Source organism: Ciconia boyciana, chromosome 15, assembly GCF_034638445.1.
Source record: "Ciconia boyciana chromosome 15, ASM3463844v1, whole genome shotgun sequence".
Classification (NCBI taxonomy): Eukaryota; Metazoa; Chordata; class Aves; order Ciconiiformes; family Ciconiidae; genus Ciconia; species Ciconia boyciana.
The window spans coordinates 8,204,548-8,228,300 of NC_132948.1; the positions used below are offsets into that span (position 1 = coordinate 8,204,548).

The window sequence follows — 23,753 nt, forward strand, 5'->3', positions numbered from 1 at the left end:
CGGGCCGCGGCGGCCACGCTCAATATGGCGGGCGGGGGGCGCCGCGCACGCCCCTGCCCTCCTCGGAGGCCCCCTGACAGCCAGGCCCCGAGGTGCCCGCGGCGCCGCCGGCGCCTCAGCCGAGAAGACAACGGGTCCGGCCCCGGCGGCGCTCACCGCAGCGCGGCCAACGTGCGCGACCGAGCGCCGGGTCCTGCGGGCGGCGGCTCGGCCCTCTCCTCGCAGCGCTCGCCCGGCGGCAGTGCGCGGCGGAGGGACAGGCGCCGCGGAGACAGCCCCGGCAGGCGGCGAAGCGCGGCTGGCTACGAAGGGAGCTGCATAAGATGGCGGCGGCGGGAGCCGGGGCGGCTGCGGTGGCGGCGGAGGAGGAGGAGGAGAAGCGGCTGCCGGAGGGTGACCCCGAGTCGGGGGGCGACTCAGAGGATGAGGGTGACTCAGACTCGTCTGGTGACGGCGAAGATGAGGAGAAGGAGAATGAGGCCGAGATCCAGCGGCTGGAGGAGCAGGTGGGGCCCTCCTGGGCTGGCGGCGGCGTGGGGAGGGGGCGGTGGGGCAGCACTGCGGCCTCCCCCCGGTGCCCGCTCTTGGCCCAGGGGAAGCGGTATTGGAGGCCGGGCCCTGCGCTGGTGGCCCGCCCGCCTTGCTGTGAGAGATGAGCCGGCCCCGGGCGCCCCGCGGGAGCGGCCCTGGGAGCGGCCCCGGGGCTGCGGGGAAGGCTCGTCCCGGAGAACCGAGGCCTCCCCCGAGGGAAACCTCGGAGTGGGGCGAGACCCGGCCTTCGTGGGGTCTTCCTTTTTGTGATTGCCTGCTGGAGCGGCTGCGGCGGTGATGGAAAAAAATCCATGGTTGCTCGTGTAGTTTGATGCTGGGACCTGTCAAGATGTGAATGTTTGGAGTCTGAAATGGAAACGTTTGGGGGTTTTTTTGAGAGGGAAATTGGAGAGGAGAGCACTAGTGGACAGTTTGTACTCATCGAAAAAAAATTTGCTAGCTCTCTGGGGATTTTTATTGACTTTGAAGAAATTAAAACACATTTAGCTCTGTTGAAGAAGGCTTTCTTAATTTTGCATTCCTGGGTCTGTTTCTGCAGCTGGTAGCTGCGGTAGTCCTGGTGCTGGCATTTGCACTGCTGAGCAGTAACCTTTAGAGCTTGGAGCTGTAGGCTAAGCTCTAAGCTTAACTTTAAAGTTCTGTTAAACTTGAAAGTGTTTTTTATAAGTGTCTGCTTGTGACCCAAAAGCATCCTGCAAACAATAGTGAAGTTTGGTGCCACTCTGTGCAGGAAGGCAGGTGTTGTCTTGGCTATGTGAACACATGAGGAGATTTGTACGCCCCAAAACACAGTATGATGTTTTGTTTTGCTAAATGTTTTCTGATTTTTTTTTCCCCACGTCTGTCATTCAACAGTGCTTTTAAAAAAATAATTATTTCTTTTAAAGCTTTCCATCAATGCTTTTGACTATAACTGTCACTTGGATCTGATAAAGCTGCTGCGCCAGGAGGGAGAGTTGGTAAAGCTCAGAAGAGCTCGTCAGAAGATGAGTGAACTCTTTCCACTGACTGAAGGTACAGAGCCTCTTCTCCTCATGTTGCAGCCAATACCGCTTAAGCGTCATCCATGTAAAATACCATTGTTTCAGTGGTGAAATAATGTGCTTGTGCCAGGCTTCAACAGCATTGTTCCAGTCCAGAGAAACCTAAAAGAGCAGATTTGGGACTTTTTAAACTGTGAGTGCTGCTGGTGTTAATGGCCAGCATGGAGCTTGGCCTCTGGCAGGCGCAGGGTTGCGAGCCTGTTGCAGGAATTCGAGTTCTTGCCCCTTGCAGCTGCCCTGTCCTCTGCCAGAGGCTGCTGCAGTAGAGTGGAACTGGCATGAGGGGGTGTTTGTGTGCGCCCAGCTATTCCAGTCGCTGGTCTGTCCATCTGTTACCTGGGAGAGTTGCTGCCAGGATGCGACCTGCTGTAGCCCAGGGACAGGTGTATGTTTGCTTGTGCTGCCTTTGCTGTAGGGCTGGTAACATACAGCTGTGGGATGAATGGCAGCACTGAAACGGCTCCAGTCACTTAGTCAGTGAATGTGACTCAGAGCCCAGAAAAACTCCTGCCAAAAGTTAAATTTCTCAGGCAAGCAGCAAAAAATGCAATGTTGGTGGAAGCTGCAGGTAGCCCTTGAAATGGCTGTTTCTTTTCTATTCATAACACAGAGGCAACGTAAATATTGCAGAGGCTGTTCTGCCTGTGTGCTTTTACCCTTGGCAAGGGAAGGTTTCCTTCTATGCATGTGGAAACTTGCAGCCTCTAAAGCCATCTACTGTTTCCTGTAAAAGCGTAAGGAAAGGTGTACCTCTGGATGCCTCTTTGGTTACTGGTGCATACTGATCCTCTGCCCACGGTACTGATAAATTGCTGCTTGCAACTTCTACTCTCTTTAAATAGAAGTGCACTTGTTTAGTACTAATTTGAATAGGTCAAACTTGTCTTTTAAATTAATTGTGAGTAGTTGTGGATGCTAAAATTGCTCTCTTCTCCCCCTTGGCCCTCTCCCCATTTTTAAGTCTGTTACTAAAAACTTTCCTAAAAAAATTCAACAAGTGGATTTAACGTATGGTTTCTGAACATTGGTGATGTATTCTAAACTTCTTCCTTCCAGAAATTTGGCTGGACTGGTTGAAGGATGAGATAAAAATGGCTTCTGAAAGCTCTGAGCGAGAGAAGGTTTATGAGCTGTTTGAGAGAGCTGTGAAAGACTACATCTGTAAGTTGTTAATATATGCTATAAAATGTATTGTTCTGCATTCAGATTATGGCTTTCTCTTTCTAGAAAGGTTTCTTCCTTCTGTTATAATGCAGAAATTTGATCAAAAATATTAGTGTGAAGTGATCCTCAGTTTTTCTGAAGCATTGGAGTTAAAGGCCATTCAAAGGCAACGCTTTAAGTACTATTGCAGTCTTTAAGATCTTCTCAACGTTGTAAAAAGTTTTAAATGCATATTTCACAATTCTCTAATCTCTAAAAGCAGTAGGTATTGTGCTCACTTAGGGAATGCTTTCTCAGTTACCCATTATGGGTTCTTTAGCTCTTCCTTTGAGGAAAGTGAATGCTTTTAAAAGGCTCATTTCTACTCCTGTCTTCTGTGTTGATTAACACCGTCTTTACTGCCATTTCCACTATGTGACAGCTCTTTCAGAACATAGTTACTGCCTGTGAGAGTGTTCTTGAAACCCTGCAAAGTAGGTAACCCTAGCCATGCTGTGGTACCAGGCTCTGATCATCCTCATTAAAAGTGAGGGAAGTATGTGATGTCTTGTCTTTCCATTTCTCAGGAGCTGCCTGCAGCCATAGCTTAAAACTTTTAGCTTAGAGCACTGAGTAACTGTGTGCTCTTTGGGTATTGTGGTGAGGTGCTGAAAACATGAAGCCTGAAGAAGCAGAGAGGACTTGGTAGCATTGAGGCAAATCCCTTGCAGAAGCTATATACAAAATGTCACATTACAGCACCGGCATAGCTAGCCTCACAGAGTGTTGGTGATTGTTCAGGGAGAAGGAATGGAGACGTGAAGAACTGAGAGGGAGTATCTTCTGGATCTGCTGGATGGATTGCACTTGGAGTTTGGAAAGACTTCTTCTGGAGCCCAGGATGTGCAATCTAACATCCATTGGCTGTTAGTCTCTGCTGGGGGTCCCTGAACCTAATTTGCTCAGATGTTACTATTGGTGGGAGAGGTGCCAGGCAGCTAACGCTGTTCTAGCAAATCCTCCTCCTTCATAGTTACATTGCTTAAGCAGTTGCTGAACAGGCAAGTATAGGAGTCTGGAAAGAGAAGAAGGACCTACTTTCATGTGAGTTCTGTAGGAGTGTGACAGCTTTGTGGTCCCAGCTCTGTACATGTGCTTAAGAAAAGTCAAGTTGCTGTTAGGGGGAATCTTAATGCATCTCTGATGTAGCTTGTGTACCAGAGGTGGCATACAGGAGTCAAATCTGTGTCAGTAACAACCATAAGAGTGACTTCTTTCAGAAGACAATTGTAGCAGCTGGTACTGAATCAAGAGCGTAGAATAAAATATTTTAATTTTTCTTTACTACATTGGATGGTAGAGAAAATTGTCATGTATTGGTCTATTTGTGGGTGTTCGGGAAGCAGAGAGATGCCGTTTTTATTTTTGAAGGGATTAGGTCATCTGTTTCTCATAACTTTGTTTAGGTCCGGAAATTTGGTTGGAATATGCCCAGTATTCAATTGGTGGCATTGGTCAGGAAGGAGGAATTGAGAAAGTTCGCTCAATATTTGAGAGAGCATTAACTGCAGTTGGACTGCATGTGACAAAAGGCACAGCTTTATGGGAAGCGTACCGCGAGTTTGAGAATGCCATACTGGAAACAGCACAGGTAAGGCCAGTCTCCTGGGCTCTTGTAAGAAACAAGTTGTGGTGTAGTTTCTGAAGTCATCTTGTGCTGCCCCCTCATCAGTCTCTTCTGAGAAAAGAAGCCCTAATGTCACACGGTTGTTTGTTTTCAGCTGTAGAAACTGACCCTTTGGTCTGGGAAAAACATTCTGTGTATTTAGTTGATATAGTAATGGATTTGTTTTTAAATAAGATCATAAAATCTCATATCCAGAAGCAAAATTTCACTCTGCTTCTTTAGCTTGAATTGACAAGAATAGCTTTAAACTGAGTGGCTTCACTATGAAACAATGTTCTTGCCAGCGAATATTTTCGCACACAGTCAATCATATTTGTATTTCTAGACTGTTTTCTACTTCAGCTTTTAGCTCATTTATTATTTCACCCTTTTTGTGACTTTTGGATGATATATATTATCCCTAGAACATATTGTTTGACATGTGCAAAAGGTACCTTTACAAGATGGCCAGAATGTGAATATTTCTATTTTTTTGTCATTTACTACATAAGATATGGAAGTTAAAAGATGTCCCTGTCCATGGGGCGGGGGGGGGGGGGGGAGGAGGTTGGAACGGGATGATCTTTAAATGTCCCTTCTAACCCAAACCATTCTATGAAATGCTCTAACAAAGGAGTAATGGGAGGACACCCTTTCATTCTCAAACAGAAAGAAAGCTGGAAGTTTTAAATCATCTGTGCACACACCAGGGATTTATTGAAAAAGTATTTGGCAGCCCAGTGGGTTTGTGAAATGGCATGATCGCATGCGGCTTACTTTTTTCCAGGTTATCATTTCCCTATGCATGTGTCAGCTTTCAGAGAGGAGTGCTTTTCGCATTCATCCAGCTTCTGAGTCTAGCAATTTCCAAGTTTTAGCTTTCACAGCAGTGACCTGAAATGCAAGTTGGCTGTGTCTGTTCTTCAAGGATCATGTAGCCATTTGGAGCCCAGACCCCCAACCCATGAACAATACCCCATCATGTTCATCAGCTCAGGCTTGAGGGAACTGATTAAATTTCAATCCTTTTGTTTGTAGCCAGCTCCTGGCAGCTTTCCATCGCCTGAGCAGCAGCAGATGCTCTGCAGCCAGCTTGAGAAGATCCACACGCTGTTCAGGCGCCAGCTGGGGATCCCGCTGTTAGGTAAGAGCCGGTGCACTTAGAGAGATGGCATGGATAAGCCGTGTTACAGGGATCCAGGCATTAGTCATGATTATTCTTTTGGTAGAGCCACACAAACTGCAGCTGTAGTATTTGTGAATTCTTTAATCAATGACATTTGCCTGTCTTTAGGGCCTCTTGAATGATGCACAGATCCCTTTTGTTCAAAAATATTCTTACTCATTGAAACTTGTTTTATCCGTTTCTTCAGAACATAATTTGAGGCTATTTAAAGTACAAGTGATGAGCACAAAACATGACCATTAGGAACTGGGAATTCAGCTGTGATGATCACTACGTAAGAACCTTGGTTGATAGGGAATAGTACATGCTGACAGCTGGAATGTTAGAATTACGCCATACCTGCTTCATTCTTTAAACTCCGGGAGTCCCTTTTCTTGTGGCTTTGCTCGTAGGAGAAAGTTAAGCACAGTTCTTTGACTTCTTCATTTGCATATTGAAAGAATTTGGGTTGGTCTCTTTTCTTTAAAGCCTTGGGAAAATCTTGCCACTTTGGTTTTCTAAATCAAAATCAGTAGCATTAATATAACTTGTCCTGAGTTCGTGTTGTAGCGCGCTGTATAAGATGAAGTGTCCGAACCCTATAAACATGCAGTAGTGTGACAGTTAAGATACAAAAGTGTAAACAGAAATACAAATGTGTTAGAATCAAATATAAGTTGAATGTTGATTATTTAGCTCACTAAGTTATTGATGGGGTTTCATGTCTGTTTTAATAGATATGGAGGCTTCATATGCTGAATATGAGGAATGGTCAGAAGATCCGATACCAGAAACAATAGTAAAGAATTACAAAAAAGCTCTACAGCAATTGGAGAAGTGTAAACCATATGAAGAGGCACTGGTAATGCTATTACTTATACCTTGCTTTAGTAAGAGTTAATTGCTTTGGGGTGGTTTTTTTTCCCCCCAAATTTTATTATTTGTCTAGTCACAGAGGTAAAGCAGCTATGTATTGTTTAGGTGACTTAGCTGTGAGCAATGTGAGAGAAGAAGCCTCACGACTGGGTATACTGGAAACTGTTGAATCTATTGACTGTGTCAGGCCACCATAAGGCGCACATGAGTACTCTGGCTGTTTATTCCAGCATTGACGAGCATGCTGGGCTAAGAGGAATAAAAAGGAGGGATCTGAATGGCTTCAGAACCAGGGTGGTATTTGGAGATATGTGAAAATCAAAAGCTGTTGATATTTAGAGGCCAAGCTCTTGTGTGAAATTTTGCATGAGACCTACTCTGAGTAACAGTTGAACTGTTTGAATCATGCTTTGTTCAGAAGATTTTAATTTTTTTTGTATCTCTGTTTTATAGCTGGGTGCTGAAACACCAAAGCTAGCAGAATATCAAGCTTACATTGATTTTGAAATGAAAGGAGGTGATCCAGCTCGCATTCAGTTGATCTATGAGAGGGCTTTGGCTGAGAACTGCCTTGTGCCAGATCTTTGGGCACGCTACAATCAGTATTTGGTAAGGAAAAAAACTAGATGTTTGTGGGTTTATTTTCCTGGTTTTTTTAATCTTAGTGGCTGATAAATGAATGACCAGTAAGGTCTACCTCAGTCCTGTCCCTTAGTCTTTAAATTCTTCAGAAACTTATTTTCACCTCACCTTTGGCTTCTTCCTGTTTTCAGGGATGTGTTTATTGATCAAGTGAGCATTTGCTCACTTTTTCTGCCAGTTGTGTGTTTTCTCTGCAGAATTAAACTGGGTGTGGGCATCGAGGCTTGCACTATCTGGCAAGGAGTTGAGTAGGTGTAACCAGCTGTACTGTAAGCCCTGGCGTTGTCTCTGGTAGCTAGTCATCCAGAGGCATTGCTTCTGATAATGTCCCTCCTTTTCTTCTAGCTCTTGTAGGCAAAGCAGTTCAGTGCTGTCTGAATCACTGGGGAGCCTGCCTGTCCTTCAGGAGACACAGATAAATTAATGACAGTGCTTGTTTGATGGCTGCCAGTGCTCTCCTGAATATTTTACAGTGGGGAACAAAGAACCAATTTACGAACAAGCCAAAGCAAATCCAGATGTTTAGTCTATGTTTACATGTGGGCTAGTTAGTGCACTTTGAAAATCGTATTGAACTTGAGAGGCAGGGTTTTCATGTGGACAGAAAGTCAGTCTATTAAGAGATCAGTGTAACTCGCTATAGGAGGCTTATCTGGGCTGAGTTGCTCTGTCATGTCTTTATCTTACCAGCTTGAGACAGCAGGTTGCGGGTGGAACAGCGCCTGCCTCCCTTGAGTAGGCTGTGTGTGCACCCTCTTTCATGTATCCTTTCCTCCCCTCTTCTAAACATACTAAGAACAGTTGGGAATTTACTTGGTGCCTTTATTATATTTATCTCATTAGCAACAAATACCTAACTGGCTCGGTTAGAAGCAGACAGTTAGGTATTGCAGACTGAATATGGCATGGAGTTCTTGTTTGTGTTGCTCCTGAGCATATCCTTTCTGTTTTGAAGGTGTTCACTGGGTTTTTAGGACTACAGAATTTAAAGTACCCATCTCTTTTTAGCTTTTCAAATATAAAATGGAAGTACTGTTTTAAGCTGTTGGCTCTTTATAAGCTGGTATGTCTTAGATGGGCTCTCTGCCTAATAGGAGCTAAAAACTTTGTTGTATGATTATTTCAGGACCGGCAGCTGAAAGTGAAAGAGTTGGTCTTGTCCGCTCATGACCGTGCTGTTAGGAACTGTCCCTGGACGGTTGGGCTATGGATTCGATACCTTTTGGCGATGGAGAGGCATAGAGTTGATCACAGCATTATTTCTGGTAAAGAAAGACCATCTCAGCAAAGACTTCTTTACACTACAGAACTGCCCTCTGCACTCTGAATAATGTGTGACAAGTGGTGACCTGTAGGACACTGTAGGATTTGGTTTGATCCTGCTGCAACAGTCTGAAAGCTGAGGAAGTGCACAGTAGTGTGTTTCTAGGGAAAAGCTGCTTTTGTTGAGCAGCTTCAATTCTGAGTGAGCAATTTACTTCAACTTTGTATGAAGATTACTGAATTCAACTGGCTTTTACGTTTGCTTCCTAAACTAGTTAGGATATGTAGGATTTCTTGCATTTTCCTGTCTTCCTAGAAGTGTAAGGTGTATATGCTACTTTGTGCTATGCACTGTAGCTTGCTAATTTTGTCAATATTTGAAAACTAAATATGTTTGTGTGGGTGTTTTTTCCCCATTTCTTTCAGAAATGTTTGAAAAAGCTCTGAATGCAGGTTTTATTCAGGCAACGGACTACGTAGAAATCTGGCAGGCCTATCTTGATTACCTGAGAAGAAGAGTGGATTTTACACAAGGTATATATGATATATGTGTGAATAGATATTTGCCACTGTTTGAGAGATACATAGAAAACAGTTTATTACTTTTTTAAAAAATTTAACAGTAGTTTCACATCTTTCACAAAAATTACTCTCTGGCCAGTTAGTGTCTATAAAATATATTAACTTACTTGGTTTAAAGCAACTCCTTGCTGACAGAATAGATTGTGCTGTTGCAAAAATGCCCTGCCTTACATTTTAGATACTTGATGGGGTTTTTTGTTATGCATGTAGTGAATTTTACTGAAGTAATAAACTTTGGCTTCCCCCCCATAAAATCATTGTGAGTGTTAAACGAGGTTTTGGTGGATGGGAGATGGAAATTAAATTATTATTTTAAGGCAATTCTTTCTTTTTTTTCTAAAGACTCGAGTAAAGAATTAGAAGAGCTGCGGTCTGCATTTGCACGTGCTGTGGAGTATTTGAAACAAGAAGTAGAAGAGCGTAAGTTAAATCATCCAATATATTCTTTTATCTTGTTCAAAATAATTTTTATAAGACTAGCTCTCCACACAGTATTTAACTTGTCTTCAAGTGTCTGGAACATTTTAAGAAAGTGACAGATAAACATTTAATCTACAATGTAGAACTTGTTTAATAAACACTCTATTTCCAAGAGCCATTCACAAACAGTACTTATTTTTATTCCTAGGATTCAGTGAAAGTGGAGATCCATCCTGCACCATCATGCAGAACTGGGCAAGAGTTGAGGTGGTGTTTCTATCTGCTGTATTTAAATTGCTAGACTAGAGGAGATTGATCATTTTAACATTCCAACCACAGAATGCAATCCTCTTGTACTTTGTCATTTTGTCTGGGTAACTTCAGTGAGTAAATCTTTCTTCTTCCACTCCTGTGTCTGGGCTGGTCAAGCACATAGTGTAGCTTCAGGCTTGAAGCACGACATCCGAGGAAAGAAACAGTATTCTCTTTGAGAAAGTCGTCAGGAGTGTTAGCATGTTTATACTGCTGTGACTGCAGTATGGTACAGAGATTTGTGAGTAACCTGGTTAGCAGGCTAGCTGCAGTGGCTTGGAACTGAACACTAAGTCTGTAAACTGCCTTGAATCCTGCCTGTTTTAGTGCTGCCTACACGAACTAGTTTCAAACTAGTACAGGTCTCAAGGTGCTGGGGCAGTCACTGCCTGCGAGTGGATGTTTTATTTTCCCTCCTTTGCCACAGGCTCATACGCATCGGGATAAGTCATGTTACTTTTGTTCTATAATTTCTCTGGGCATAATGCGTTGGATGGCTTGCCAAAGTCTTGGGCATTGTAATCCTCCTCAACAGTGTGGGTCTGAATCTGAATTAATTACTTTCACTTTGTCCACTTATAGTGGAGGGAGAAAGTAGGTACATCCAGGTGTGATTCAGCATATGCTAAAGCAGTTCTAATAAGTCAGCTGTCTACCATACTCATGTACCTCTACAGTTAGATCAGGTGAATCCCGCTTGGGTGTCTTAATCCATTTCCCTTCTTCCCCTGCTCCCTTTCCGAAGCACTTCTCCCTGCTCTATTTCCTAAGCGCTTCTCTTGAACGCAAAACCTGTTCTCAGTCTAAGTGCTCTATTGGGTACATTCATGAGTAATGACAAAAGGAAAACTTCAGAAGCAGCCATCTAATTTTTTTATAATGACCAAAATAAAATGTATGTGGGAGCCAGAAACCAAGTTTGATGTGAGGGGTGGGCAGGGAAGCATTATTCAGTAGTAGGATTGCATTAGGTGTTTGCTTTGCTCTAAGGAGCAGATGTATTTTCCTGGGTCTGTGTGCATCATCTGTGGTGATTTCTTGTTTTGAGGGGTGGGGGGCAGGTAGGGGGGTAATGGAGTTGAACAAATAATCCTAAATTATATTGAGTACTTTGGATGCTCTGTTTCAGGCCCGCTTATGTAACAACATGCAGAAAGCCAGAGAGCTCTGGGACAACATTATGACTAAAGGAAATGCCAAATATGCTAACATGTGGCTGGAGTATTATAACCTAGAAAGGTAAGAACTTGGCTGGTTGGAAGAGTCAATTAACTTTTTAGTTTCCTCATCTATGTGAGACAAGACTTAGATGCTTAGCATGTGTATACGTCATATGAGTTTGTAGTACGCTTTTGAGGTTCTTAACAGCAGCTCTGCAGTATATTTCACAAGTATTGCAGCAACAATCTGTAGTGCGAGTTCACTGGGGAAGGAGGGAAAACATTTGCGTAGTTAACTGTCCTGTCTTGTAATCTTGATGTGGAGGATTGGCTCCTTACTGCCGTGGTTTCCCTACTGCAGAGCTCATGGTGATACTCAGCACTGCAGGAAGGCCTTGCATCGAGCTGTGCAGTGCACAAGTGACTATCCAGAGCATGTCTGTGAGGTGCTGCTCACGCTGGAGAGAATAGAAGGTAACTAACTGCACGTCCTCTAATTTTACCCAGTCTAGTTAGTGTACAATAATACAGAGTGAATTTTGATCTAGTGTTTTGGTGAAAGCTTATTTTTTCACTATAGTATACACAAGCAGCTCTCCTTTTTTTTCTTCTTTTCTGGCCTTCTTTTCTGACATCACTGGGGTTTTTTCCATGCCTTTTGGAGTGTTGTATTATAAATGAGAGGTTTTGGCTCTGCTGGGTTTTTGTTTTCTTTTTCTTTGAAGGCTGTATTTAGAATTTTCATGTGTAATGGTTAATATTAAGAGCAAGTTCCATGAACTCATTGACTCTTATTTTTTCAGAATTGTATTTTCAAATTATGGGAAAGTTAAATACAAGGCTTTTTTTATCCTTTAGGAACATTGGAAGACTGGGATGCAGCTGTTCAAAAAACAGAAAACAGATTAGCTCGAGTTAATGAACAAAGAGCAAAGGTCAGAACTTTCTGTGAACTACCTAAGCAGTTTATAGGAAATACCTATATTAAGGTCATGCTTGTCTGAATGTCAGATTTCTAATGTTCCCATAGATAAGCCTGAATTGTCTTAAAGCCTCAGAACTATTGATTTTTAGTTTAAAACTATGGTTAATGTCTTTTGATGCTTTTTATCTTTCACCTTTTGACCTTTGGATGGATACAAGAGTAACATGCACTCCAGGAAAGCTATAAGAGCAAACAACTGAGATGTGCTTTAAATGATGATTCCATTAGCGCTGCGTTTCATGGAGCTTAGGGCAAAACCCTCCTGGTTCAGCACTCTAGAAAACAGTGTGTAAGAATGCTCTGCAATCTGCAGTCACTAGAAAAAAAAAAAAATCTTCCGTATTTGTAGGCTGCTGAGAAAGAAGCTGCTCTGGCAAAGCAAGAGGAGGAGAAAGCTGAACAACGAAAGCAGGCTCGGGCAGAAAAGAAAGCTTCCAAAAAGGCTAAAAAAACCAGGATTGGAGACAAGCGCAAAGCAGATGATGATGATGAGGGTGAATGGGGACAAGAAGAAGAAGGTAAAAAACAAAAACAAGCATACAAAAAAACCCCCAACACTAAAACTTCAGACCTCTGGCAACAGGGTTATCGGTTGCTTCCCTTCAGTTAGAGGCAGATGAGGAAGTGCCATCGCTGGTGTCTTCAGAGCTGCTGTCGATTCAGGGTCTCTTTCTCCTAGGAGATCTTTGTGGTAGTGAAATGAAAGCAAGACTAGATGGTTTTTGATCAACAGAAATATATGTTTATAAGAACTTCTATAGCGTATTTTTATTTTAGGTTTTTCTTATTTCAGAGAAATAGTGATTTTATTTTTTTTTTAAACAAAGAAGAAAAAGTAATTTTCTTGACTCATCAAATGACACTAAGGCATATGTCTAAATTGTGTTATTCAGTATTGCAACAGTCTCTTGGAAGGTGGTAACAGAAGATTTTTTTAATAGATCACTGCCCTTGGGAGTTTTGGGAGCTTTTACACTTTTGTGTTTCTTACTTAAAAAAAAAAAAATCCCATTCGACAAAGAGAAAGAACGTGAATCAGTAGTTGTAACTGACAGAAAAAGGGAAAAAAATATCCCTGTTGCTTTTGTCTAAATACTTGCTGTCTTGGTCAAATAATGTGTTGTTACTCATTCTTAAAAACCTGAGGGAGACTTTTATTTTGTGTCTCTTAAGACCTGTCATTGTATTTGTGGTTTCACATGCCATTTCCAAACTCCATAGTGGTAATGGGGGACAGCTTAATTTCAATGGTGAATGAAATGGTGTAATTTTTTTCTAGTAAGGCTTTCAATTTCATTAATCAGCAGAGCAGCCCAGCAAGAGACACAAGGGAGATGGTGATGGTGTACTTCTTGAAGAAGACATGGAGGTAGTAGAAACCGGGCTGTTTGGAAGAAGTGGACCTGAAAAGCCAGATCGCCCAGCAAACCAAAAGGAAAAGGCATCTACCAGTCGAAAAGACATCCCCAAAGTTTTACATGACAGCAGTAAAGATAATATCACCGTCTTTGTCAGCAACCTGTCCTACAACATGGCAGATCCTGAAGTGAAACTGAAAGAGCTCTTTGAGAGCTGTGGGGAGGTAGCAGAAATCCGTCCAGTATTCAGCAACAAAGGGACTTTCCGGGGCTACTGCTATGTAGAATTCAAGGAAGAAAAATCTGCTCTCCAAGCTCTTGGCTTGGATCGTAAAGTTGTGGAGGGAAGACCAATGTTTGTTTCTCCATGTGTTGACAAGAACAAGAATCCAGACTTTAAGGTAAACTTTTATTCTTTCAAGTAATAGGTTGAACAGTGGGACTGCATAGGAAAGCTAGCAGAATATGTTGCTTCCAGAGGGCTTGCATCTAATTCGTGTTGTGCTAGTTAGGAATGGTAATGTTATATCTTAGCAGTAAAACTGTTTTCTGGGAGTTCTTGCATCTTCTGTTACTTTGCCATAAACCAGGATTGACATTAGCAGATTTCTGCAGATCTTGAGTAAGCTGATCTGAGCAGCTTGTTAGTGGTGAGAGGTACCCAGATTCCTACTTGAGCATCTCAATCTTTAAAGTACTTTTTTGGATGAGTCATACAGCTGTGGGCATTTATCACACAACCCGCTGGTTCTTGTTAATGGTCTGTAGTAGATATCGGCTGTATAATCAGTGGTTTTCTGCACTACGGAGTTATTGGACAGAAAAACTTAATGGTTCAGATTGAGCAAGGCGACATTATCAATGGCTCTTCTCATCATGAAGGAGACATGGGTGTTTAGAAGCGTCTCAGTTCTTAGAATTACTTGCAAGTTCTTAGTGTATGCCTGTATGTTTATATGCAAATATCTTTCAAGATACTACTCATGACTTGAAAGTATTTTTGTGTCACACAAATATGAAGTACTCTAAGCTTTTGGAGGTGTAATAGATTTAAATCCTTGGCGTCTCTGACTGGTTTGGTATCTAACAGCCTTTTCATTTCTTCAGGTGTTCAGGTATAGCACTACACTGGAGAAACATAAATTGTTTATATCTGGTTTGCCATTTTCTTGCACTAAGGAAGAGCTGGAAGATGTGTGTAAAGCACATGGGAATGTGAAAGACATTCGGCTGGTCACCAACCGAGCTGGAAAACCCAAGGTAGGCATCCTTAATTCACTCTTAATTTTAAAAAATCCTTGAAAAGAAGCTCTTCGTGAGGTTTGGATACAAAAAGTAAGCTTTGTCTTTTAAAAGTTGCCAACATGGCTTTGCATTAAAACTTGTAGAAATGCTTGGATTTCTACAGCCCAGTGTGCCTCTGTGCCAACAAAGAAGTAGGAGGGGAAGAGGAATTTTTCCAAAATACTATTTAAATTGCCCAAGAAGAATGTGTGATATAAATGGGATGGAGGGGAAGATGTTTACAGTGCTTTCAGTATAGTGAAAATAGGCATTAGTGAGTCTGCAAAGAATATTTGGTTTTATAGTAACTGACTACATAGGGTTCACCTCGTATAACCGATTCCCCTACTCCCTTTCTTATAGTTTCTTGAGGCTATTGTTCATAACACCTGCTGCAATAATAGATTTGCCAGTGAGAAATGAGCCACCTCTCTCTGACAGGGCTCATTATTTCCATCCTGGAATAAATGACTCCTTGTTAAATAAGAGACTCTGAACTAGTTGCTGCTCTGCCAAAATTCTACCTGACACCTCGGCCATGTCTGCATGTTGGGCACTTCTAACAGGTGCCATCCTGGTGATGATGTGCATGTATTTTTAAAATGTCTTTTCTAGCTCTTGGCAATATCTCAAGTACAGTTCCTGTTGCATGCATACCTTGTAATGAGCGCTCTCCATGTGTACCCCAAGTCTTGCAAGCCATGTTTGCAGCTTAGTTTGAGCTGGGATTCTGTCTAAACCACAAATAAATGTACTTTGAATGCTATATAAAATCTGATGTGTTTCCTGTGAAACTGGATAATCCAAAAATACAGCTTAAGGGTTTGAATGTCATTTAGAAGCATAACAATAATAGAACTGGGAGGTGATGGCCTCTCAACTCCTGTACTTTGCCTGCTGTAGCAGATGCCGGGGGGTGCCCTTTTGTCCATTTGCTGGAAACAAGACCCCGTTACTGAAGGTGCACTAGCAGCAGTTAGCAGCTGATTACCAGCGCGGTTAGCAGCTGTTACTTCATGAAGTCAATGCGGATACATTTCCTGCAAAGAACACTTTTGTCACCAGTCTCTTGTTCTCAGGGCAGCAACGCCAGTCTCTTTAGAGACAGTGCCTGTCCGTTCTGTTGGAGCTGCTTAAGATGGGTTTTACTGCTCTCGAAACCAAGGTGACCACAATGGCCATATGTTAGCAGACTTGATTCCTTAGGTACAAGTTGTAGCTTAGTGAAGGATCACAGGAGAGTTTGTGTGGATCTTTCTGTTCTAGCTCCATAGATTGATTTATCTTCTCTTCCACTGTGAATCCAAATCTGTCCAATACCAGATTCAGCCTGGATATATGTATAGAAGTGAAGGCTTGCCACTGATGCAGCAATGCAGTACTTCATTATATTTACTTTACTGGGATCTTGGTTTTCTTCTTTTTTTTTTTTTAATACCTCTTCCACAAATCAGGGCATCATGAATGAGAGTCAAGAAATGCAGGTTGTAGATTTGTGTAGATAAGAATTTTTTTAGCTAAAGAATACTGGGATTCTTAGCCATGTTTAGGTCTGCTTTCTGCAGTTTTCTTACCAGTTGGCCACATCATTAGCAAAAGCTGTCATGCAGAGAAAGAAGCGCTAAAACTAATGTGGGTTACCTCTTTTCCTTATTTAGGGCCTGGCCTATGTGGAATATGAAAATGAAGCTCAGGCCTCGCAGGCTGTGCTGAAAATGGATGGCCTGACAGTTAAGGAACATGTCATCAAGGTGGCGATCAGTAACCCACCTCTCCGAAAGCTGCCAGACAAGCCTGAGGCAGGCAGAGCCTCGCAATTTGCAGTACCACGACAGGTTTATGGAGCGTAAGTATTAGTGAGGGAGACTGCTTGGCAATGCTTAAAAAGAAAACACTGGGTTTCTTTATATGCTACAATGTAGGAATCTTCTCTAGAATATGAGAGAACATTTAAAAGGTGCTGAACCATAAAAATTTGGGTTGCTAGATTGATGATGAAAAGTAGATTTTTCTTCTTTACATTACCAATAGAAACAGGTCTGTAGTGACAGAGTATCGGGTGTTAGACATCCCGTTGGATCTGATGTTAGCACCTGAGCACTAATAAATTCCACATCCTCTCGTTCTGGAGAACCAGCTGTTGTTCACAGTGAGCATTAAGGTTGCTCTTTCGTCTTTTAGAGTGCTCCTGCTGTTTAGCGTTGCATTGGCGGTGTATTGTACGTGCCCTGTAGATAAACACGGAGCTTCGGTTTCTGGGGACTGTTGGGCACTTGTTTTCTGCCAGGACTTAGGTATACGGTTTCAAAGGGCACCCTTTGAAAGCTTTGCACTACTTATTACTGAAACAAATGACAGGAATAATATTTAAATGAGTGTTCCTCATAGTGAACAAAGTCCTTTTTGTTTCCCCAAGCTAAAACAGTATGTCCAAAGAGCACTGGGATATTTTTAATGTCACTTTCTGTTCTCCAGGCGAGGGAAGGGAAGGACACAGCTTTCAATGATGCCTCGTGCGTTACAGCGCCAGAGTAATCCTGTGGCTAAGGCTGAGAATGGGATGGTCCAGAACTCACCAGCAACTTCATCCGAACCCCCTGAGGAGCCTAAAAAGATGTCCAATGCTGATTTTGCCAAGATGCTACTGAAAAAGTGAGCAAAAAGTCTGCAATCAGCGGGTCTGGTAAAATGTGAAATGCCTTTATGGAAGCCATGTTGTGTCCTTATGCTAGCAAGGAGAGAACGCCAGTCACAGTCGTGTGTAAATACTGTTCCGGACTACTGCATTCATCGAGATCAGTGTAGGATGGTACAAATCCATTTTTTCCTCTAAGAGCAGAGAGTTATACTATGTTCTGGTAAAATGGCGTTATATGATTCCTCATATTGAGGGTAATGAGGGGGGAAATATTTCCTGTATGGGTTGGATGCCACGTCAAGTTTTATGAATACTTTACAAATATTTCTCTTTCATTAACGAATGAGATGCAATGTGAAAGCCTAGTAATAACCTTGTCTAGCTCCACTGGTCAGTTCAGATTGTGATTGCAGTCATTCTCTCTGACAACAAACCCATTTTACACCCAAACACACACACACACAGGGACATTCATCTCCTTCCATTAAGAGTTAAATGGCAGATGCTAGTAACTTCACCACAATGGCCTATTTTAGTATTGGGAGAGTTTCTATACATACGTGTGTATATGTATATACACAAATATACATATATATGTATTCAGTTAATGTTCTGCTCAAGTTGACTGGTTTTTTATATTGTGTATTTGTAAAAGACATTCAAACTATTATTTTTAAGTGTCATGAGATAATACTTAGATCTGGTAATTTTTGTTTCCCATAAAAGCTGTACATGCTGTGCTGAGGACCTTTTCTTTTTTTTTTGGTTGTTTTTGCTAGCTAGCTCATATGTCTTTAGCAGGTGGTTTCTGTATGGTTTTGTACAAATGTGAAGTGCAAGCTGATGTTTCTTGGTTTATTAAACTCAAGTTCTCAAAGGTTTTCTATAAATACTGTTGCTTTTGTTTAAATGTGGGTGTTGGAATTGCACTTACCCTATGGCAGCTGCGTAATACGGATGTACCTCACCTCTCAGGTGCACTGAGATACAGAGTGTCACTTACATACCTTTAAGTAGCTCATTCCATCTAGTATGAATATCCTGAAACCACTTCAGTAATCACCTCAGACTTTAAAGTAATCTGGTACGTGATCTTGGATAGAAATATTACTGCTTGTCAACTAAAACTTCTGCTAACTCTGGAAGTCAACACACACAGGGGTTGAATGTGAGGGGGGACCCCAGTACCACGTTCACTTGTACAAGGCAAGCACTGCTGCAAATAAACACTATTTTCAGTGCTTACATTCTGTGCTGATTTGACTTGGCTTTACTTTGAAATGATGAGTCTGCTTCGTAGCTTTGAACCACGTAACAGCGGCAGTTGTGGTGATACAGCAAGGGACCAAGTTCTGTCGGTGCTTGTTCACAGTATGGTGTGCAGCCTCTTCTGTGCCAGACACCTGGGCTAGCCATCCAGTATTGTACTGATGACACAATGGGATTCTATCTCAAAAAATCAGCTTGGAAACATTCTAACAACACTTTAATATGAAGCTTTGATTTGTGGGGTGGGAACGCTAAGGCTGGCCTTGCCCTGACGGCAGGCAGGCATGTACACGACACTGGTGATGAATTAAGTTTCCTTTGGTTGCTGGGGTTGGACTTGCTGCTTCAGAGCCCTCCGTAACACCCCACGCTGCAGTATGGTTGTATGCAGTTGAGGGAGCCAGGATGTGTACTGTGTAACTTGCTACTCCACAAACTGAGCTGTGACCACTTCTTAGTTCACCGCAGCAGACAAGTGTTTTGAGAACAGCCTATTCCAAACAAAGACTTTAATATTAAAATAGTTTATTAATCTGTTACTAAAATAACATTTTCTTTTCCCCCAGAGCTCTAAAGTGCAGATTTTATTTATACTCACCTTGCATTACAAAAATAAGCATGCTTTGTAAGGACAACCTTCCTCATTTATTGTTTGCTTTCCCTGTCACCAGTAGTCGGTACGTAAGCATGGAGTGGTGCTGTAGTATATAGATAACTCCCATGTCTGCTTGTATAAAATGTGTCCTAACTACCTTGCAGCTAAAGAGGGAGTTAGAAGGGAAGAAACTTAACCCTGGCCTGGGACAGTCTAACAGCTTATGCTGTTTTGCAAAGGGTTTAAGCTTAACAGCACTCTAAAACTGGATTGAACACAAGTTTTCTGAACTTAGAGGTGTTGGGATCAATTACGCTGTTACACAACTGGCAGGCAGGGTGTAGGGAGCTATTCTTCTATGTTAGGCTGCAGGTGCTTTTACCTTAAAAGCAAAGATAAGGTATGCTTCTTTGAATTGCACAGCAGCTTCCAGGTACTACACTAACTGCCACTGCAGCACAGAGAGGCCTTGTGTGATTCTTGATGCATTTATCACAGTAACAATGTGACCTAGTAATTAATGGTGAAAAGATCTTTTGTGTAGATTGAAGAAACTTAAGGTTTTTGCAAACTTGCTATACAAATTCTTACCAAAATGGCCCAACTGATAAAAGTTGTCTCATGCTTATGTATAATAACCTTTTCTGCCCACTGCTTTCCAGAAGCAAGCTCTTTTCAAACCCTGAACTGAAATGTATAAGGACAGTTGCAGTTTCCCAGGGATCCTGCTTGATGAGGTGGGGTCTGAGGCAAGGCCTCGGAGCGCTAGGTGGTCCTTCTGTCTGAAGTACAGCAAAAGCACCCCCCAGTTCAGTGAAATGAGTCAGAGAGCATTTCTTCTCTTGTTCCAGTCACATCATCTGTAATCTTAAACCAAATACTTCCCGCTTGTTGTACAAAACTCACCCTAGGAAAGGCAACTGAAAGTAAACATGCAAAGTGCTACTGAAAACAGAAATGGGAGGGGAGAGATGCCTTTGCTGAACTGGAGCTTAGCCTCCTTCCTGATCAGTGCTGTCAAACTTGTATGACTGACAGGAAAGAGTCTGATTAACATGGCTGGGAGAGTGCTGTTACTGCAAAGGTTGTGTTTTGGGGAGTTTTTTTGGAACAACAGGGAAGAGGTAACACAAAAGCAACAGGTCAGTTAAGACTTTGTCTTGCCTAGCAGCTCCTTGACAAGGTAAGACAATGCAGTTGACTGACTAGGTGAAGGGTTGTGATTGAAGCAGCTTCTCAAAGCCTAACTTCAAGGAGAAATTAAATTCTACTTCAGCTTGTTGAGCCCCTCTGACACCTCTCCCCACCTCCTTCCAGTAGCACAAGCAAGTTATAGTGCACAGTCAACATCAACAGTTCACGTTTCAGCTTGGCATAATGTATATAAATAAATTATACTAATTTAATCAAATGTAAGACACTTTAAATAAATGAAATGCTAAAGAGTGACACCTCCTGTCGAGTTATTTCCCAGCAGGAACACTGAGTGGCTTGGCATTCTGTTCTCCCACGCGTTCATTGGCTCCTGAATGTCCACAACCCTCAAGTCTTGACGGGGATAGTTTGTTTGCATCCAGCAGTGCTGCCATCTGCTTCAGGTAAGCCCACGGAGTATTCTGTGGTGGCGATAAGCAACATGTCCAGAGTTGTCTCAGTACACTTAGCAATAAAGCGTATGAAAGGCCTCACATCGCCCTCGTTGGCTACTTCTAAGACATGATAATACTCGGCCCGTTGCTCCTTGCGGATTGTGATGGGTGGGTAGCCCGCCTGCATTAGTATGAGGTTCATTAACAGGCGCGAGGTCCTTCCGTTGCCATCTACAAATGGATGGATGTAAACCAACTTGTAGTGGGCTAACGCAGCAAATTCCACGGGGTGCAAGCTCATGGCATCTTCCGAGTTCATCCACTGCACAAACTCCTGCATCTGTTTCTCAACATCTTGGGGATGTGGTGGTATGTGATGTCCTACAAACACCTGAGTAGTCCTGAACCGCCCTGCCTCCACCGGGTCGGCGTAGCCCAGCACTCTCCGGTGTATCTCCAAGATGTCACTTATGGTCACGGAGCCTATCCGCGACACCAGCGTGGTATTGACGTATTTCAAAGCTGCGTGCATGCCAATCACCTCATTCTGCTCCACTAAGCTTTTTCCAGGAACAGCATATCTGGTCTCAATGATGTGTCGTATTTCTGACAGCGTCAGAGTGTTTCCTTCAATAGCAACTGTGTGGTAGATGTGGTGATAATAGGACTCCTCCATCACTCGGCGCAGGGCAGAATTGCCTTTGGGGATCGCCATCACTTTTTTAACCTTGCTGTCGATAATGCTAAAATACCTCTGATCTATCTCTTCAACTAAAGGTAGTGTCCGGTCCCGATTGATCAAAGCCTTCTCGTTGCAGGGAGAAATGGTTAGTGCTTTGGAGTACAAATAGTCGGCTTGAAGAATGTCTTTTTCCTCTTCAGAAAAGATACCAAATTCATTCAGGGCATCCACGTAATCAGGGTCCATTTTGAGGGCGTACACAAAGAGTTTGTGGGCTTTCTCCCGCTTTCCTTGGCGCTTCATTTCGAGGGCTTGATTCAGAGCTGCTTTGGCTTCTAACTTCACTTCTGAAATGCAACAATAACAGATAACAAGGTAGTGGGTTTTACTGAAAACCTCCAGAGACCATTACTATTCACAGATGTAAAAATTAAATAAAGCCAGTCTATAAGAACTGTAACAGTAAACTTGTATTCCAGCCTTTGCCAGGCTACAAGCGCAGAGGCTTATGCCACGTTTACAGGCTGAGTTCATGGCAGCAGAGCTGTTCCTGGCAGGAAGCGTGGTGAGGCAGGATCTGTGAGCAGCGTGGCTCAAGCTGGCCACAAGCGTGTAGCCATCCCAGCAAAACTCGCTTTGGCCACCAGGCTGCTTTGTGTGGGAGGACACAGAGACTTAAATACATTCTCTTGGCAATAATGCCAGTCTTGCTAGAAGCACAGCCCACAGCTGCTAACAGCACTTCTATCTGTTTTTTCACTGAACTATCAAACATCTTCCCAGCCATAATAGCTTTAATGCAAACAAAGATATAGCGCTGGAATTGTAATGATTCCTTTGAAAGTTTTCCAAATTAATGTCCTGGCCAATAAAGGCAACGACCGCAGCCTGTCGTTGCTAGAAAGGCTGTTCTATGACAGACAGGATTTCAGGATTAATGCCGTGTATCCCAGGTTACTGTGTATTAAAACACCACTTTGTATTCCAGTTACCTTAACAGAACTTACTAGTACCAAGAGCATGAGGAAAAACTTCTGAGAGACAAAGCAGCGCTGAGAGAACGCCAGCGCGTCGCCCTTCTGCAGCGCAGGGCAATGGAATGCAGTCGGGCTGCTGCCGGCAGCCCGGCTGGCGATGGCATGTCTGACCTCTGGGTCATTTACAGCTGATGTTAATTTGCAGCTGGGCAGTGAGAGTTTGTTACCATTACGGGGTACAGGAGATCATCAGGTGGGGGGACAGATCTCCAGATGTGGGTTGTTATTATACAGGAAGTCAGCTGTTCCCCTGTGCCCGCCCGGGGACACTCTTACCTGGGGAGGCTTTGCCTTTCAGCACCAGCAGCTCCAGCCCGTTGGAGGTCACGCTCAGTCCGGTTGTTTGTCCTGTGTATCTGGTGACCCCCGAGGAGCCCGCGCCCAGTTTACTTTTTAGGAAGGAGAGTCCTTTGAGCACTGCGTGGCACTGGTCTTCCACGGCAGCCAGCGGGAGCAGCAGCATCACGAGCGAGCCCAGGAGCAGCACGAGCACGGCCGCCCACCTGATGCGGACCCACAGGGTTATCCATTTCAACTCGGGATCTGTCGCCATAGACACGAGATTCATCCTGCTTCCAGTGCAGACACGAGGAACATCTCCTTTCCCACTGCTCCCACCTGGGAAGAGAAACGGCTTTAGCCAGAGCTCCGTGTCACGGGGCAGGCGTGGTGCTGGAGACGTGGCACCTGAGCGTATGTGCTCTGGGTTTCTGTCACAGCTATTAGGGGTTATCCCAAGCACCCACCTTTCCCTGCCACCTCTAAGCACATCAGGGCAGGGCGCGTGTAGTGTTCGGCATAACACAAATCCTTGTGGGATCTGCTATACGTTAATGCAACAGCGGCAGCATGAGGAGACACTGAAGCCGGTGAGCAGCATGGGCACCGGGCTCTGCCAGCCGGCTCTGCAGGAGCTCTGTCCCGTACACACATGGCACAGCTACCCATCTCCTCCAGCTCTCCTCCAGGCCCGCGACCCCCGAAGCCAGAGGCTCCAGGCTCCCTCGCGTCCCCCCGGTGGGGAAATCCCTCCCCAGACACCCACGTTTCCCCCCATCCCCTCTCCCCTTCAGCCGCCGCTCCTCCTCCAGCACCGTTCCCTCCCCAGGTCTCCTTCCCCCAGCCTGGCCCCTCTCACCCCCAGCTCCTCCCCCGACCTCAGTCTCCCCTCAGGCCGGCATCCTCCTCACCACCGGGCCCGCCACGGCCCGGGCCCCCGCAGCCCCCAGCCTCCCCTCAAGCCGGGGTCCCCCGACCCCACCAGCACCCCCGCGGCCCGGGGTCCCCTCACCCCAGGCTCCCCCAGCCCGGGTCCCCCCATCACCTTTGCCGCCTCCCGAAGCCGCCGGCTGCCGGCTACAGTAGCCCCGCCCTCTGGGACCCCACCCTCCGCGCCCTACCATTGGCTGAACCGTCCCTCTTCTCCATTTCTATTGGCGCTCACAGCTGATCCTTCTCTCTTGTGTTCCGCCCCCCTTCCTGCCCTCGGCTT

The 23,753-nt window shown here is 44.0% G+C and overlaps 2 protein-coding genes across 6 annotated transcripts; one reads left to right on the forward strand and one right to left on the reverse strand.

Moving 5' to 3' along the window:
* Positions 1-122: 122 nt before the first annotated feature.
* SART3 (spliceosome associated factor 3, U4/U6 recycling protein) lies at positions 123-20,553 on the forward strand. 4 transcript variants are annotated; one of them, XM_072880472.1, is made up of 20 exons: positions 123-506; positions 1,440-1,566; positions 2,652-2,756; positions 4,205-4,389; positions 5,443-5,548; positions 6,307-6,431; positions 6,899-7,054; positions 8,214-8,352; positions 8,777-8,884; positions 9,275-9,352; positions 9,561-9,619; positions 10,794-10,903; positions 11,186-11,298; positions 11,683-11,759; positions 12,159-12,327; positions 13,117-13,568; positions 14,275-14,427; positions 16,110-16,297; positions 16,927-17,103; positions 20,428-20,553. In XM_072880472.1, exons 1-20 carry the CDS (start codon positions 324-326, stop codon positions 20,480-20,482), a joined length of 2,865 nt encoding a protein of 954 aa, XP_072736573.1. In that variant the 5' UTR covers positions 123-323; the 3' UTR covers positions 20,483-20,553. The 4 variants fall into 4 exon arrangements, with proteins under 4 accessions (XP_072736573.1, XP_072736572.1, XP_072736575.1 ...); XM_072880471.1 differs by having other exon boundaries at positions 127-506; positions 13,114-13,568; positions 20,428-20,552; XM_072880474.1 differs by lacking the exon at positions 20,428-20,553 and having other exon boundaries at positions 127-506; positions 16,927-20,070.
* FICD (FIC domain protein adenylyltransferase) lies at positions 20,213-23,664 on the reverse strand. 2 transcript variants are annotated; one of them, XM_072880477.1, is made up of 3 exons: positions 23,586-23,664; positions 22,538-22,879; positions 20,213-21,571 (listed from the first exon to the last, which is right to left on the reverse strand). In XM_072880477.1, the coding sequence occupies exons 1-3, from the start codon at positions 23,662-23,664 to the stop codon at positions 20,496-20,498; spliced, it is 1,497 nt and encodes a 498-aa protein (XP_072736578.1). In that variant the 3' UTR covers positions 20,213-20,495. The 2 variants fall into 2 exon arrangements, with proteins under 2 accessions (XP_072736578.1, XP_072736577.1); XM_072880476.1 differs by lacking the exon at positions 23,586-23,664 and adding an exon at positions 23,008-23,249.
* Positions 23,665-23,753: the final 89 nt, after the last annotated feature.